Here is an 18,838-nt window from a genome sequence, read left to right as displayed (position 1 = left end):
CTGTTTCATGGATAGGAGAAGCTTCGATATTTTTATTGTCATTTTTTTTGTATTTGAGATAAACTGATGCCACACTGTTAGTAAACGGTGACAAAAGCTAGATGAAAAATTGTGTTACGCACATGCCCCGGTCCATTTGATTTTATGGTGCTCCATGTAGGGCTTTGCAAGTTGCCCGGCGTAATCAATATGTTGTTTTTCCAAGGCATATGTAAAGAGACACACCTGTGTCTTGGTATTGCTCTAAGACTTTCTTGTAATACTTTTAGTTTTCTGTGCACAGTTCCAGTAGACATTCATCAGGACATCTGCTGCTTCTCTGTAGTTTCAGTCCCTGAGTTACTTGTCTGCGGTCTCCAGTTACCTTGCTTCCTTTTGGCGATCTTCAGGACTTCACCTGTTTCTCTGCGGTTTCTAGTAACCTTACTACCTGTCACTGGTCTTCAGGACTTCACCTATTTCCGTGCAGTTTCCAGTATCAGAATGCTGAATTCATGAAGTGGTATGGGCCCTGTAATGAATTTGAAACCTCTCATACTCCATCAAGGCTGGCGAAGCTGGTGTAGTGCTAGCCTACACTAAGCTTATCTTGATTAATCACCCCCTTGGTTCTAATTCTCTTGAGAGCAGCAATACGAGACACAGACCATGGATGCAAGTGGTGTTCCTTCTGTTGAAAAAGGAGACCCTTTTTTCTAACCTTGCACAAGTCCATTAAGGATAACCCACCTTAGGAAACCTTCGTATAATACACATATTTTTCTAATGTTTGAAAATATATTTTTGTAGGCTTTGTCCTGAGCAAAGTGAACATATATTCCCTTAAAAACATCTTTAATATTAGGATATTAAAAAAACACCTACCAAGTGAAAAAATAGTATAATACCAAAAAATGATGAAAAGATGACCTAACAAATGCCCCTGCAATAGGCCTAGGGGAGGGGAGAGAAGGATAGACTAGGTCGAGTGGGGGCGCCGAACTCAGGCTATTAGGGTTTCCACCTCCACAGCAAGGCAGGTATCCAGACAGGCCTATTGCAGGGGCATTTGTTAGGTCGATTGTTAGGTCATTTCTTCATCATTTTTTGGTATTATGCCATATTTTCACTGGGTAGGTGTTTTTAATATCCTAATATTAAAGATGTTTTTTAAGGGAATATATGTTCACTTTGCTTTTTTTCTTTTTTTCCTGATTTATAATTTTTGGTTCTTACATTTGTCCTGAGCAACAATTAACTGATCAGATATTTCCCATTTCTCCCCAAAACAAACCCATAACTCCTTTGTTTGAATGTTGATATTCCCACCAGATTGTACAGCACCATTTGTGCACTATGAGCGCCATGAACAGTTTTCTTAATGCAGCTAATGATAATTGAGCAATTGTGAAGGTTCTTGGCAGTAGTTAGCAGCAGCTCTAAATGCTGGATCACACTGGAAATTCCTGCTTTGCAACATATAACCCCAGGCTTGTTCTTTTGGTTCTGCAATACTTCCTATAACCTTATCATAAAGTTTGCTGGTCTGCAGTAGTGGTCAATGTGACTGATCGGGTTATCTGTACAAAATACTATGTGCTCTGCTGTTCTCTTACCAGTAATGATGCAATTTACAAAAATGATCATGTATTTCCATTCTATATTTTCTTATTCCTTCTCTGAATTATTGCTTGGAATTAAATGCACTATGCACTACCTAGGTTAATGCAATTAATCCCCAATCCCCACAGTTTTAAGCGTGCCCTAAAAACTCATTTGTTCAGACTGGCCTACCGCCTCAATGCATTAACGTAACGATCCCTGTGTGGCCTATTTAAAAAAAAAAAAAAATGAATGTTCTCATTCACTTTATGCAGTTAATAGCCCTCTGTGTCTGTACTGCTAAATACTTAGGCAGTTAACTGGTTCATGCAGCTTTACATGAACACCCGAGCCTTACACTATTGCCGGTCCGAATAACTAAAGCAATTGTTACCATCCACCTCTCGTGTCTCCCTTTTCCTCATAGTTTGTAAGCTTGCGAGCAGGGCCCTCATTCCTCCTGGTATCTGTTTTGAACTGTATTTCTGTTATGCTGTAATGTCTATTGTCTGTGCAAGTCCCCTCTATAATTTGTAAAGCGCTGCGGAATATGTTGGCGCTATATAAATAAAAATTATTATATATATTATATTATATGGACTTAAATACCTCATGTAAAATAAATACATGACATTTCCTTACACTTGTGAAAATATTTTGGTGTGTATTCTAATATCTGGTCAACATTTATCGGGAGGATGTGACATCATATGATAAAGTGGGGGCCAAATTATGTCTTGGCGGAAGATCCTGGTCAAAAATTTGTTGAAGTCTCCCATCCTCCCTCTAAGAATCAGATTGCTTACTGAAACCACATGTAGGATAGATGGCTGTACATAAGGATGGTCATCTTTTTTTAACTACAGTGTATGGCGTCAATCCAGCAACTTTCTTATGTTTTAAAACCTTCACAAGCTTTAACGTAAACTTGCATAATCTATAGCGTCCCTGCCTTTGATGTGGGCTTGTACGTTTCCCTGCTCATGATGGCTGACTTAATCAGCCATCATGTGCCTGTGACTGTTAACCTGTTAAATACTGCAGTCCGTCTCTGACAGAGGCATTTAACGTGTGCCGGCAGGGGAGCGTGTTGTTCCATGCTTCAATTGGCGCAACGATGGGTTGTCATAACAGACAGGGGTCTGCCGATGACCCCCGTGCCTGTCATTATCATCGGTCTGTGAAAGTCAGCCTGTGACTGGTGTTCACAGGAGATCGTGATTTTTCTCTTTACATAGCAATGCTGAAGCCCTACTATGTATTGCACAAGCGATCGAATGATCGCATCTTCAAGTTCCCTATGGGGACTATTAAATGCAATAAAAATTGAAAAATAAAATATAAAAATAAAATGTAAAAAGCACAAACTCGAGTCACATTCTTTTTGCCCTATTAACAATAAAACAATTTAAAAAAATACACACATTTGGTATCGTTGCTTTCATAAACGTCCAAGCTAACAAAGTATAAAATAAATCAGATTGGTAAATGGTGTAATGTGAATAGAAAATCAAAACTCCATAGCTAAGTTTTTTGGCCACCGCAACATTGCAATAAAATACAATAAGAAGCGATAAAAACATCATAGCTACCCCAAATGCTGTCAGCAAAATGCCAGGTCAGGGTGCAAAAAATGTTATTCTCCACTTAAATTTAAAAAAAAACTATACATGTTTGGTATCTGCTTACTCTTATAAATCTGGGGAATCATATTGGTAGGTAAGTTTTACCATATAATGAACATGGTAAATAAAAAAACCCAAAACATTTGTGAAATTGCACTTTTTTTTTGCAGTTTCAACGCACTTGGAATTTTTTTCCCAGTTTTCCAGTACGCAGTGTGGTAAAATGAATTGTGTCATTCAAAAGTACAATTTGTTCTGCAAAAAAACAAGCTCTCATACGGCTATGTTGACGGAAAAATACAAAAGTTATGGCTCTTGAAAGAAGGAGAGGTGAAAAAAAAAAAAGAATCGCCACGTGATAGAGGGGTTAAAAGATTTAAAAGAGCCACGAGTATATATGGCCACCACTTCTGGAGTGGATGGGGCCAAAGAACAGGTTGAGCAGGTTCTGGAGGCCCACTATATTTGCATGTAATGTCCTTCCTATAATCCAAGCCTGAAGGCTGGTACCAAACCTAAGATTTCCACTTCATCTAGAAATATCCCGTGGTGGCTAATCTAATACCGATATATCCAATGGTTATATCACTTTTGTCATAATTCAGCCAAGACCGTGTCGAGCTCCCATACAATCCTAGATCAAGAGGTCATCCAAGGTCTAATGTATGCAGATCATACGATAAACCCTTTGTCTTTATCTTACGGCAATATATTGTCCAGCTATCGTTTTGCTCCTTTATCAATAAAATTGTTATATTATGTAGTAATAAATGTAATACACAAAACTCGAGTCTCCTACCGCATTAAAATATACATTCATTTACACATTATCCAATACTTTTAGATGTCTATTGACTGCTCGCAGCATAGAGATCAACATAAATGACCTTTCCTGTCTGTCACTCATAGAGAAGACGGTGCAGAGCAATGAATGAAGGGTAAATAGGTTTAGGCAGCAATAGTCCGCTGAATAAAAGTGCAGGATCGAGGGTTATTTCGGAGAGCGTCCTGGCAATGACACAGGCATCCTGGGAATTCATTTCATTTAACTTGGATCAGCTGGAAATGAAGAGGTAAAATCCTTCACAAGGAATAAATTGCAGCGGCCTATAACTATTGGTATCCAGCTTTTATGTCTTGTTTATCTACCATGCCCCTAGTCGTTCTATTTACCAGCAATAAAACCCTTCACTGTGAAGGAACGGGCTGAATGTAGAGGTTCACTTAAATCACAATCACATTTAGATGCTCAGGAACAATTATTGAGTACAAAGGAGATTTTTGATTGACATTGATTTTACAAAAGTTGGTCAATGTACTGAATGTTCTGAAATAAAGAAATAAGCATTACTTACCTCTTAAATTCTCAAGCTTTCTGGTGGTCCCTGCCAATCCTGCATGATTTAACATGTATAATTCATATGACTACCGCTGCCCATTGATGGCTATGAGAGGTCATGTACTCTACATGCAAATGCCGATGCCCGTTATTTGCCGCAGTGGTCAAGTTGATGATTAACATTAGTTTGTTACTATCCGCCATTTTCTTGTGGCTGCTGGACTTTTTCCTCTAGTGCTGGGTTTGTCTTGGGTCAGGTGTTTGTTTCACTCTTTAATAACCAGTATCTGCCTCCCAGTCCTTGCTGGACAACAGTGTTAATCTGCTTGAGCGCTAGCTTGGTGATTTGCTTAGTGTTCTGTTTGTGTTATTTGTGCAGTACTGGTACCTCTGGTTCTGCTAGCCGTAGTTTCTGTTTTCTATTGGTTTCTGCAGCCTTCTCTGTGTTTTCTACTAGGAGGTGACCCGTTTTTGTACCCAGCCCTTAGTTCTTTTAGGGTACCCCTTCCCCTTATCTATAGGTCTTCGCTTGAGATTAACCTAGGATCGTCAGTGGGTCTATTCGCAAGGAATTGGTCGCCCACCCCATCATAGGGTTTCAGCCTAGTCATAGTGCAGGGTCAGCTTTCCCCCTTCTACCTTAGTCCTGTGTTGCAGATCCGTAACAGGCGCCATCACTGGTGGAGCCCAAATGATTGGCGGTGCTGGAGCAGCCTCGTAAGCAATGATTATTTCTTTACCTTCTATCATTCCCTGCTCTTGAGCAAATTTTGTAAAATTTTGAAAACACCTTTCAAATGTTGACGTAATGGAAGTTCAGAATAATTGGCCATATAAGGTGCAAGCTACACATTAGCTTTGAAGCTTGTATCACATGAAAGATCAATATATTTTGGATGTCACTTGCATATTATTATCCACATCTTACTTTGATTATAATATTGGTGTTAAGAATATGGGAAATATTGTAGATACCAATCTCCAACCAACAGAATGTGAAATAGTGAACTTTGCATGATCTATTTCTAATAAACCAAAGCTGAAGAAAGTATTTATTTCAAAGTTTGTGACATGTAACATATACAAGAACATGATTACAATAATCTCCTGTCAATCAAATGATATTATCTGGTCTCCATTCACATGGATTTTAGCCTGTTGATATGGATGAAAAAAATATTCACGCCCCTGTTAAAATGACAGGTTTTTGTCACGTAAAGAAATCTTACCAAGAAGAAACATTTGAAAACTTTTTACACCTTTAATGTCATCCATAATCTGAACAAATGCATTGAGAAACAAACTTTAATCATTTTGAGGGGAAAAATAACAAAACCAAAATAATGTGCTTGCTCAAGTATTTACACCCATTTATAATTGTGGTTTTGGTTGTGCTCAGAATTAACCAATCACATTTAAACTCATGTTAAATAGTAGTCAGTACACAGCTGTCATCATGCCAAGTCATTTTGATTAACCCCATATACTGTTTTAGTAGGATTTTCCTCAGTTTTTCTTTGTTGCATTTTACAGCACAAGCCCTTAAACTGCTTACAACACAGCAAATGGATCTCATTTGTGAAAGTTATCATTCAGGAGAAGGCTATAAAATTATTTCCAAGGCATTAGATATATCATGGTACACTGTGAAGACTGTCATCAAGAAGTGGCTTAAATTTGGCTCAACAGTGACATTACCAAGAACTGGACGTCCCTCAAAAATTGATGAAAACAAAATGGTCTTCAAGGCTGCCAAGAGAGCCTACAGCAACATTAAATGAGTTGTAAGAATCTCTGGCACGTACTAGTTGTGTATTGCATGTAACAACCTCCTGTTTTCTTCATATGTCTGGCATATGGAGTAAGTTGAAGCCTTTTCTTACAAAGAAAAACATCCAAGTCCAGCTATATTTTACCAGTGCCTGCATCAAGTCTGGTAAAAACATGTGAGAAAATGTGTTATGGTCTAATGATTGATGAGACAAAGGATTAACTTTTTGTCCATAATTTCAATAGGTATGTTTGGTTTAAATCCAGCACTGCACATCACCTAAAGAACACCAAAACCACAGTGAAAGATGGTGGAGGCAGCAGTATGCTTTAGAGCTGTTTGGCAGCAGCCAGACCTAGGGCGTTAGTCAAGGTGCAGGGAATTATGAATAGTTCCAAATATCAGTCAATTTTACAACACAACCTTCAGGCTTCTACTAAAGAGCTAAAGATAAAGAGGGATTTTATCTTTCAACACAACAATGATTCTAAGCATACAAATCGACAAAAGAATGGTTTTGCCAGAAGATCAAAAGTTTTTGAATTGACCAGCTGAAACCTGACCTGAATCCAATTGGTAATCTATTGGATGACCTGAGGAGAGCAGTGTACTCAGGATCTGCCCTTGCAATCTGACAGCTTTGGAGCGCTATGGCAAGGAAGAGTGGGCAAAAATTGCCAATTTTTTATATCCTATGCCGATAGAATCCTACCCAAACTCCGTGCGGTTATAAATTCAAACTGATTCTTCTTGGTATGATTTTTTTTTTACATGACAAAAACTTGGCATTTTAACAGGGGTATGCATACTTTTATATCCAGTCTACAGAGTGGCTTGGGAGAGAACAGGGATGGGAAGGTAAAACCAGTTATAGAAAATATTTCCTAGACATGGGGCAAACTTGTAGTGCTTAAACTAAAGGAATGAGTGCATAAAATTAGGTGGGAATGCACATAAGAGGTGGTATGCTAGGTAGTTTCCTGGGTGAATGTAGTTCAAAAATTAATCTTGCTGCTGATTTATGCTGCCCAAACTATGGGAAGCATAATTGAGAAGACTGGTCTTTTTTTCATTAGCTTGGGATGTGGAATGAGGTGAATGGTCCAAGAGGCAGGTCTCCAATTTTTTTTTCCCAGACAGTTCAACTATATTGACAGGTTTCCCCCTTCACTGTGCACACATATAGGGAAAGAGCAGAGTGGGTAGAGGGAAGCTGGTGCAACTATGTTTTTCTTTGAAACACTTAAGCATTTCGGAGTGAAACTTAGATGTCCAGAAGGCAAGAGGTGGTCACTAACTCATGTGTCCATGTAGTTCGGCAAGCATGAATCACTTGACAGGTTTCCTTTAGTGAGCTTGGAAATTATGAAAATTTCCATAGAAAATTATATTACTAAGGGTTTTGTTGAAAGAAAAATGTGATTATTTCAATGATTCAATAATTTTTCGGTCTCCGTTGACCGTTGATGAGAAGCATGTCCCTTCAGAGTTTGTATATTGTAATAGGATAAAATGTTGGATAATATCAAATTAGGTATGCAGCATATTGACCTCATATGACTACTTGTATGGCTTCTCCATTGGCAGAACCATTTCTCATTGAACACATGGAGCTACTGAGCTGGTGACAGTGGACTAATGCTGTATGTTGGCAACTGCTCATAATGAATGAAAGGAAATACGGCTTTATTCCAATAACTGCAAATACAGGAAGCAGTGAAAGATCTGACTCGGCCAAGTTCAGTAATTAATTGTTCATTAGAATTAAGCTCTAATATTATGACAAAAGAGTCATTAAAGTTGGCCGGAGCCTAACCAGAGGAAAATGTTTTTACAGCCCCTTGTGTTTTATGGACGCAGTGTAAAACTTATTATTATTCCTTTGTGTTTTCACAGAATATCGATATAACAAACTTCAGTAGCAGTTGGAGCGATGGCCTGGCTTTCTGTGCCCTGCTTCACACATATCTGCCAGCTCATATACCATACCATGAGCTCAACAGCCAAGACAAGGTACTCGCTTTTTCCATTTTTGTGCAATTCTTCTTTTTATGTGAATAAATATAATAGACACAGTAGAGACCGTAACCCAGATCTCAAAATGGTTAATATAATTAGGTCCCTAGTAACAGCCATCACGGGACACATATTGGCTGTCATTATTCCCGTAAAGCCTAAATATATTTGTAAAATGTTATGAACTGCAACTTTGCAGTGTACATGCTCCTCAGGGGTGTGAAAGATGGATGGCAACCACTATGAGCACAGTAACTGCCAACAGTAGGGGTATTTAGTAGTTACTGCCTATTGCCTCTGTACATGCATATAATATTGATGACCTATCCTTTGGGTTCAGGCACCAGATCTTGCTTTTAGCCATGATGGTGGTTCTGTAAAATATGCAGACAAAAACTTAAATCAGTTTTTATTCCCTGGAACTGATAACAGCTGAACAGCATGGCGTGCGGGGTTTTGTACTTTCTTTGATCTGATATTAACTATTTTAAGAATAGATCATCCAATATACTGTAAAGTGCCCATACAACTCATTTTGAGTATGTACACACAACACCTTATGCCGCCTTGAACCTGCCTGAAAAAACGCAAAATAAACGTTAAAAATAACGTATGTACAGCAATATCAAAATTACTTGATGTTTATATGTTCCATTTTTTTCACTTCTTTTAACTGCTAAAGGCCTCAAAAAATGTGATGTGGCTAAAATGATTGACCTGACCATTCATCAGACGGCTTACACTTCGATACCACCACTATCGTATATATAAAATAACTATGAAAAGTTGGAAAAGCCAATGGCAAAAATGATTAAGACAAAGGAGACTCTTCAGAGAAAAACATGCTTCATCCTGATGAAGCCCGTAAGGGTGAAACATGTTGAGGAGGATCATCCTTTATTTTAATAGCGTCTTGTTCCGCTGCTATTTAGACATTACAAAATAGGTAGGACCAATAAGGAGCAGAGTGTATGTTGAATGTGCACCTTAACATATAATTTGCGCCACAATGAAAGTTATGTTTTATCTTGGATTGGTCAAAGTAGGATCTTTTGGCCCATGGCTATTGGTTTCAAAATATTAGCAAGGCTATAGGTGTTGTTTCTTTATAGATTATCTTCAAACCCTAACCTTGCTCTTCTATAGAAACATTTACTTTATTTCTTGGCTACTCTGCAAAACATAAAGTATATGCTATGCACCAAATTTTTATTTTGTCTTGTTAAAATACGACAATATTGATAAATCTCCTTTATGGTCATTATTGTCTAGACTGCACTGTCAATAATAATAATAATAATAATAAAAACATGTACAGACCTTATATATTTTCTGCTCCCGGTCTGGGAAATAGAAGCTGTTTTTTTCCTGACAAATGTAGGAGTGTAGTGAGTGTAGGTGTATGAGATGGTAGTGCTAGCGGCGGCACAACAGAAACTTCCGACTCTCTAAACCAGTGTTCCCCATCTCCGGTCCTTAAGAGCCACCAACAGGTCATGTTTTCAGGATTTCCTTAGTATTGCACAGATGATGGAATTATTGCCCCTGTAGATTTCAGGAAATCCTGAAAACATGACCTGTTGGTTGCTCTTGAGAACTGGAGTTGGCGAACACCGCTCTAAACTATTCAATATATATTATATATATATAGGGCCAGCTCCTGGTCTGTGCGATCTTTGGGGTACTTTCAATTATTCTTCCTCACCTTTCAGGAGTTATAATTATATTTGTTCGATACACGCTGTACTTGTTGATACCATTATTTTAGCCCATACAGCTTTCTAATCTTATTTTCCCCCATATTTTTAGGATTGAAAATGTCCAAAGAGATTCTGTAATTTTAAATTATTTTTGTTTTATATTGGCATTTACTGTATGGGAAAAATATTGTAAACATTATTTATTAGCTTACGCACTTAGTGATACCAAGTGTGTGTATGTCTATAAAACATGCCAATCTTTTTTAATGCAAGATCCATTTTCTTGCACAGACAGACAAGAAAAGGCTGGATATGAAGAAACAATGATTAAAATGTAAAGGAGCAGATTTACTATTTGCAAATTTGCTAAGAAAAAGCCTAGGAGGACTTTTCATATGATTTCTGTCCAAATGACGAGACACCTTTTTATTTTTTAATCAAAGTCTGCCCGTAGGCTTGGTACGTGTGTGATTAAATGATTCATAGAAATGAAAGACACCATTTGCCCAAGAGGATGTGTGTAACAAGTCATATTTTCCATTTTCTGCCCCCGCGCTGTGCACTTTGCAGCTTGTATGTAATATTATGTATAGTGTTCTTGTCCTGAACGCAACTAAATAAAACATGAAGCGGGGTTGCTGGAAGTTAATGCAGAGTCATAGGTAGATCTAGAAAGAAAATGTCTGCCCCTGAGGATGTATCATCGTGAATAGGAAGCAGTTTATCTGTTTATTGTGTGTACTGTCTGAAAAATGTGACTGATATTGTGAGGGTGATCTCTTAAAGTGAGATCTATATGATTGCTTGTACCTGACTAAATATAAGCTGAGTGCTAGCTTAGAGGCTAAGAATGCATCAGATACACAGACAGATACACTTCCTCTCTCAGCAAAGGCTTACACACAACTGCTTTATTCTGAACAAAGGAAGATACTAAAAACAGGAAATGGGGAGGTCGCACAACTTCTGAATAGTTAGTGTCACTCTAATTGGTTCATTCCAACTTCATTTCCAACTTCACTTCCATATGTGGTATTCAGTCCAGTCCAGTGTCCAGTGTCTTCACTCCTGCATTCTAGATTCCTTCCAGTGTGCTGCTGATCAGGAAATAGACTCCATCTTGCTACACCATATCTGAACTGACTTATATAAGGTTTAATAATTGATTTCATTAGCCATTTTCTCCTTCACAATACATTATAATCTGCGCTTGTGTCTGACGTAAGTAACCACAGTTATTGTCAGATATTATTATGTGAGCGTGTGTGCAAAAGTGACCGAGATCAAAAAGATACCAGAGCATAGTGAATAATGCTGTGTTCCCATCCAAATGTCATTTCTAACAGTTATCCAAAGGAATGTGCAACATATAGGAAAAGCTGCAGATTTTTTTATGCTAAGTTTTTATTTTTTTAAATTGATGTCACCCATTTGACCAATATAAATAAATATATTGTTAAACAGATTAGATGACTGTATAATTCATTGTCAAAGATTATACCAATTTTCTAGTCATCCAGCCTGATTGACAGCCCCTCAGTGTCCCTCCTCCTCTTCCCAGATGCTGAGATCTCTCACAGCTCAGTACAAGCTGCTGCTGTCAGTGAGTCAGGCTGAGACTGAATACACTAAGACTCAATAGCTTTAAAAAAAACAAAAAAAAAACAAAATAAAACAATCTTTTTATAAAAGACTTCACATTTTATCATTATAAGTGGTGTCTTTAATTTTTTTTTTCTTTTTATAAATTTCTTACATTGTTGGCATAGATGTTGTGGCCATCCTGTCACCCATTTCTGTGTTAGTCCACTCAGTTTTAATATTTAATCCACGATAAAAATAAAATAAAGGTTTGGGAATGCAGTCATAGTAAAATTCTGAACATCTACGTTCAGGTTATCACATTGACAGACAGACCATTTTGGCACAAAATGTTCTTAAAAAGCAAATGATAGATTCAAATTGGTAAATAGTTTTTCTTGTAATTGTGCTATTCCATAAACATGTAAAATTTGTGAATTAAGAAAAACAAACGTAGGCAAAAAGTGTTGTAGTTTTCCATAACAACATATCTAATCCATTTCCTAATTTTTGCTAGATCGCTAGCATTAAGAGAAGATTTAAGTTGTTTGCATCTCTACTTCTTTTTTTGTTAACATTTTAAAGGACTAAGTGCAAATTAGAACAATATCATTCAACTCCACTCATTTTATTGACACTGACCAACTATACAAATGTAGTCTTTTTATCCAAGTGGGCATGGTCCTCAACTAGTCTCTGCAGGTGTATGCTTCAGAACAACCCTACCCACTTAGCAAACCCCACCCACATGGAAAAAAGGAAAATACAATATTATCATATAAGGAAAATAAGGAAATATCTCAGAAAGGGAGAAGCGCAGGGACAAAATAAAACCAATTCCAGATTCAGGAAAAACAAAATACAAAAATAACTGTGGCAAGTTTCAGATGCTCCTTAAAGGGAATCTGATACCAAATTTTTGCTGTCCCATCTAAGAGCATCATAATATAGAGGCAGAGATCCTGATTCCTGTGATGTGTCACTTACTTGGCTGGTAACTGCAGTTTTGATTAAAAACATTTTTTCTGCTGCAGATCTAGCAGTTCTCTAAATGCTGAGCTCTGTATAACCCCGCCCACACCTCTGATTGGCTACTTTCTTCATATGTACACAAACAGCTGCCAATCCGTGGTGGGGGCGGGATGGAACTACCTGGCAGCAGGATTACTAGGCCTCTAATGATGATCTCCTGCTGATGAAACAGTGATTTTATCAAAACTACATCAAGCAGCCCAGTAAGTGACTCATGGCAGGAACTAGGGTCCCTGTCTCTATATTATTCTGCTCTCAGATTAGCAAGCAAAACTCTGGTGACCGATTCCCTTTAAACAGCAATACAACTGGATCAGCCCATCATTTATCCAATATTTGCATGTAATGCATGCAGTCAGGATGTATAGTGTCTGTCGTACTCGAGCAGCACCAAAATACCTATTTGTAGGGCAGTAAAATAAGTAGATAACGAAGCTGTGTAAATATGAGAACTCTATCCATGTAATGACCTATATCATAATCTGCGCTGTTCTGTAAGCTCTTTCCACATTAGTTTATCTTTCTGGAAATCTTTATGAAAGCCACTTGGAGGATGCATTTCTGGTGCTGTATTAGCTGGGGAGATTTTACAGCGTTACTTGATTTATTTCACCATCATGTCGATGACCTCAGTGACACTCCAGATGTGACTAGCTTGAAACCGAGATTATTCATCAGTCGCTGCGTTCAGTCATTACTCTATTTTTGATGTAGCATGCTTTTTTTATGCATTGCTCATAATAATCCTGCTTGGAAGGAATAAATAATCCAGTAAAAGAAAAGTTGTGAAATACTCAACAGCAACCTGACCCCAATTAAAATATGGTCTGTAGGGTCTCATGGTTATTCATACTACAGCTGCATTTGCAAAGACTCATACTCTTGTAATGACCAGAGGTCCGAATAAGATCCAGTGAGTCACAAACCAAGACCAAGGCAGAAATCTCCAACGGTATTTACTCAAAGGCAAAATAATCAAGGTAATATGGAGAATATTAAGACAGATGCACCCCAAAGATACACTAATTCAGCAGCAGCTGAAATCACTGTGCCACTCCAAGGTCTCCTGAGAACTGTGTACTACAACAGACTAGTAAGAAATTTACCTAACAGGCAACTAAAAACAGGAACAAGTGTAAATTGAATGTAGTGTTATTAAGGGAGCCCCTGGAATGGCACATTGAGTATAACTTACACAACTCTAATATAAGATACACCTCTAAAGTAACAATTTAACACTTTGAGCAGAGATACCCGGGTATCTATAACTATGGTACCGTATCCTGAGATGGATTTCCTCTCAGGCAGGAATCCGCACAGGCTGCAGCCATTTCATATCTTCAGTGCCAATAAGTTACAGCAAACTCCTCTTGTCTTGTCGGCTGATGCCGAGCCCAAACGCCGGGGACTTAGTTAGTGGTCTCACGATGTTGTCTCTGCTTCTGTAGCTCCTAGGAATGCTTCCACGACAATCCGTCCGTCTCTGTATCAGCAGTCTGCCCAGACTTGGTTCTCCACTCAATGCACAGGGAATCCACAGACTTCCAAATACGTACTGGGTTCTTAGTAAAGTCTCAGTCTTTTGTTAAATAAAGGGTTAACTCCTCTCCAGGAAACGTTAGCCTCACAAGTCTCTCACAGAGTTAAACAAAAGGTTAGTTCTTCTCCAGGGGAACGTTAGCAACAAAAAGTCTCTCAAAAGCTTCTTTTCCTCCAAAAATACTTGCAGTAAATCCACACACAGTCTCTCTTTAAGATATCACAGCAGCTTCTGCCTTTGCTTCCCGCCTTTTTCTCTCTCAGCTCTCACTTCCTAGTTTCACTTTACACCCGAGACACTAGACCCCACCCAGCAGCACACATTGTCTCTGGGAGTTTTGCACGGTCTGTTCTCTTCTGCAATAGGCAAAAACCACAGGGTCCTAGTGCCCTCTCAGTGGGACTACAGTTCACCCTCTTACACTCTCACGGGTGTAACTAGAGCTGCAGTAGCGACAGGCGCTGCCTTCTAGCCCAGAGGCTGAGATAATCCACCCAAGTGTAGAAAGTGGCTTTTTATTTTTTGCAGAAAACACTATGGTGGCTTGCTGTGACTATTTCCATAAAATGTGTTCTCCCTTATGCTATGTGCAATACTACCCACCAAAAAGTGGTCCAGTTATTATGACTGTTTTGCAGGTCATAAAGGTAAGGGTCCATTTCTTTGCTATGGGGCACCTCTCACCCACTCACCCACCTTGTCACTTATTACACTTGCTACCAATAGACTGATGCACGTTATTATTTATTATGTTTACTTATATAGCGCCATCATATTCCACAGCACTTTTCAGATACTGTCATCAGTGTCCCCATTGGGGCTCACAATCTAGATTCTCTATCTGTAGGTCTTTGGAGTATGTGAGGAAACCGGAGAACCTGGAGGAAACCCTCGCAAACACATAGCGAACACATAAACTCCTAACAAATGTTGTCCTTAGTGGGATTTGAACCCAGGACCCCAGTGCTGCAAAGCAACAGTGCTAACCACTGAGCCACCATGCTGCCCACTTCTTTGAAGCTATGTAGCCCCTCCTCTCTAATCATGTTTACTCACATTATTAGCATCCTGATATAGTTGTGGGAAAGTTTTTGCTCCCTTTCTGATTTCCTATTCTTTTTCATGTTTGTCAAATTTAAATGTTTCAGATCACCAAACAAATTTAATTATTAAAAACACAAGTAAACACACAATGCAATCTTTAAATGAAGGACTTTATTATTAAATGAAAAATAAATCCAAACCTACAGGGCCCTGTGTGAAAAAGTGATTTCCCCCTAAAACTAATAACTGGTTGGGCTACAGTTAGCAGCAACAACTGCAATGAAGCGCTTGCAATAACTGGCAATGAGTCTTTTGCAACGCTCTGGAGGAGTTTTGGCCCACTCATCTTTGCAGAATTGTTGTAATTCAGCCACATTGGAGGGTTTCCGAGCATGATCCGCCTTTTTAAGATCATGCCACAGCATTTCAATCGGATTAAGGTCAGGACATTGACTAGGCCACTCCAAAGTCTTAATTTTGTTTTTCTTAAGCCATTCAGAGGTGGACTTGCTGTATGTTTTGGATCATTAAATCTTATATCAGATTATTGAACCAGGGTAACTATTCGTACAAAAATCATATTATACCCCATAAAAAAACCACTTTATTCATTTATGCTAAATTGCCACCAACCTGTGGCCATACCATACAAACGAAAAACACCATGAAAAAACTGGTATAGGGATTAATTCTCCTAAAATGATGCCTATATTGGTGCCTTCCTAGCTGCGGTGGTTGACACCCTAGGGCAGTGTTCCCCAAGTCCAGTCCTCAAGAGCCACCAACAGGTCATGTTTTCAGGATTTCCTTAGTATTGCACAGTTGATAATTGCATCACCTGGACAGGCAAGCATTCAATGACTTGTGCAATGCTAAGGAAATCCTGAAAACATGACCTGTTGGTGGCTCTTGAGGACCGGACTTGGGGAACACTGCCCTAGGGGAAGCGTTGTGACGCCCCCGCTCAACGGTGGCTGACCCTAGGGTCCCTAGATAAGCCCAATGGGTCCAATTGGGTCCCTCTACCCAGATATCCAACTAAAGGTACCCCTATCATCTAGACAAAGGTCACACCTATATATAGGGAATCCTAATCCCCACACCGTGTTGTAAAAACAATATAGAACACATAGGCATTGGACAGCAATAGATATATTCAGCACGATAGCTGTCTATGTTTCACCTTATACAAAATCATAGCTTCTCATAGACCTCTGTACCTAGAATTTTCCAGCACCCCAATATGCACATATAGTAAATATACACCACCATGCAATTGATAATCCTCTATGATATGCTTATAGGTGTTGTAATGAGTAAATTGGTACACTTAGAGCAAACATAGTACTCATCTCAAAATCAAATGCCGTCCGCCTCTCATAAACACCGCCTCAACGCATTTCGCCCCTCTGGCTCATCAGGAGGCCCGATTTCATGACATGTATCCCGATGGTATGTGATAGATTTGAATCCTGATACACTAACCTCAGTTTTAAAAAGCCCGCCGAAGCCCCGATAATGCCACACTTCCTGTTGCTTAGGAAAACTAAATCTCCGAGCACTAACAAATACACGGAGATCACCCGAGCATGCTTGGGGAGACCTGAGCAACAATGCTATTCACTCATCACTATTTATAACCCTTTCCAGACTGACAGACCTCTATTACTTTGTTTCTCAGCTGTTCCAGAGTTTCTTTTGATTTTGGCATGATGTCTAGCTTTTGAGGAACTTTTGGTCTACTTCACTTTATCAGACAGGTAATTAAGTGATTTCTTGATTGAGAACAAGTGTCACAGTAATCAGACCTGGGAGTGGCTAGGGAATTTAAACTCCGCTTCCCAAAGATTTGATGAACCACCGTTAATTTATGTTTTAAAGACGTGGGGGGCAATCACTTTTTCACACAGAGCCATGTAGGTTTGGATTTATTTTTCCCTTCATAATAAAGACCTTCATTTAAAAACTGTATTTTGTGTTTACTTGTGTTATCTTTGTCTAATATTTAAATTTGTTTGGTGATCTGAAACCTTTTAAAGGGGGTTTTCCCACGAACAAATGTTCATTTTAATCAATAGATCTTGGAATAATAATAATTTCCACAATTGAATGTGATTAAATAAAATGTTCCTGTGCTGAGATAATCTTATAAATGTGCCTGATCATACCACAGCTCCTGGCCAGGGCAGGAAGCAAAAGTTTATAAAGACATTACAGCAAGGAATCACAAATTATTCTTTCTTTGAGATAAACCATTGCTTAAAAACAGGCAGTGAAATGTTTTACCTCACAAAAAGAATTACCTGTGATCCCATGCTGTCCTGTCGGTGTCCTCTCTTCTTCTTTCTCCCCTGCCCAGGAAATGTGGTATGATCAGACCATGTCCCTGTATGATTGTATAATCACACATGACCATTACACACTGCACAACAGGGGCACATTTATAAGATTATCTCAGCACAGGAACATTTAAAAAAAAAATCATATATAGACTTATATGGGTGCGTGCGATCCGATTCTCAGGTCCAATCACAGCAGGCTGTGATTGTTTTCACACGCCGAATCGGCATGAGAAAGTAATCTCAGATTTGAACTCCACCATAGAGAAACATTAAGGTGAATGCAATCCGTTTTTTTATCGTATTGCACTCATCCGATTGCATCTCAAGTGGGAATGAGCGTGACAAACATGGAAAAGAAAATATCAAGAAGGGGGCAAACATTTTTTTACACAACTGTATCTATAGTCTGATATCTCTAGTCAAAGGAAGCAACGATTGAAAAGTTTGAGTTTTTACCTAATTCATTGCTTCTATGGATATTTGCCAGTTAACTCCATACTGATCCATATATGGATCAGTACTGTGTATTTTGGCGCACAGAGCCACATGTTAAGTCATAGCCCCTTTCATCTAAGTTATGACCGTTTTCAGCAAGGTAATGCCCCCTTGTTGGCCAAGCCAAGACACAAAGTGTTTAAACTGCTTAAAGAGGACCTTTCACCAGTTTGAGCATGTTAAACTGGCCACATCATGGAATAAGGTCTGCAGAGCTGAATAAAACATCGTTTATAGGGTAAAAAAATCTCATCTGCATTGCAGAGACATTATCTTGTAGAGTTTAGATTCTAATTTTTGCTAAGACCAATGGGACATTGACAGAGATTTACCTCTGGGGACAGTTCATCTTTCTCCTGCAAGACTTTGTCCAAGCATTAGTAGGTAGCGTCATTCAGGCAAAAAAAAGATGCCCCCAGAAAAGCTCAGATTTGGCTTTTTCTTTGTGTTATGGAAAAATATATAATGACACACAGCCTTGCTCTCCTTACTGAACTCACTGCCATCACCTACTAGACTACAAGGGGGATGGAGTAGAGCCGAGCTGCGTGTCATTACAAACACCTCTGAAGTTCTCTTCTGGCAACATTGTCAACTCTGCTCTACTCGCCATCCCCCCTCACTGACTGCCATGAGAGGAGAGCTGCATGAGGTGTTTGTAATGACAGACGGTTCTGCTTTACTCACTGGTCTCACTGAGGACATTTACTGTTCTTACTAGCAGGGAAGGGGAGTAGAGCTATGCACTCTTTCTCCACAATGGAGTTGAAAA

The 18,838-nt window shown here is 38.9% G+C and overlaps 1 protein-coding gene across 5 annotated transcripts in view; it reads left to right on the top strand.

Moving 5' to 3' along the window:
• Nucleotides 1–18,838, top strand: part of LOC138672775 (cytospin-B-like) — a 461,361-nt gene that overhangs the window by 425,378 nt on the left and 17,145 nt on the right. For all 5 annotated transcript variants that reach the window (XR_011319773.1, XR_011319774.1, XM_069761119.1 and 2 more), the window contains one exon: nucleotides 8,213–8,329. Coding sequence is in view for 3 of the 5 variants with exons in the window: in XM_069761119.1 (XP_069617220.1) it covers nucleotides 8,213–8,329 (117 nt within the window). In the remaining 2 variants the exon portion in view is untranslated. The remainder of the gene's footprint in view (nucleotides 1–8,212; nucleotides 8,330–18,838) is intronic.

The sequence above is a fragment of the Ranitomeya imitator genome, chromosome 3 (assembly GCF_032444005.1).
Source record: "Ranitomeya imitator isolate aRanImi1 chromosome 3, aRanImi1.pri, whole genome shotgun sequence".
Taxonomy (NCBI): Eukaryota; Metazoa; Chordata; class Amphibia; order Anura; family Dendrobatidae; genus Ranitomeya; species Ranitomeya imitator.
The sequence above is the reverse complement of the archived record's forward strand: the minus strand, read 5'-3'. Positions and strand labels throughout refer to the sequence as shown.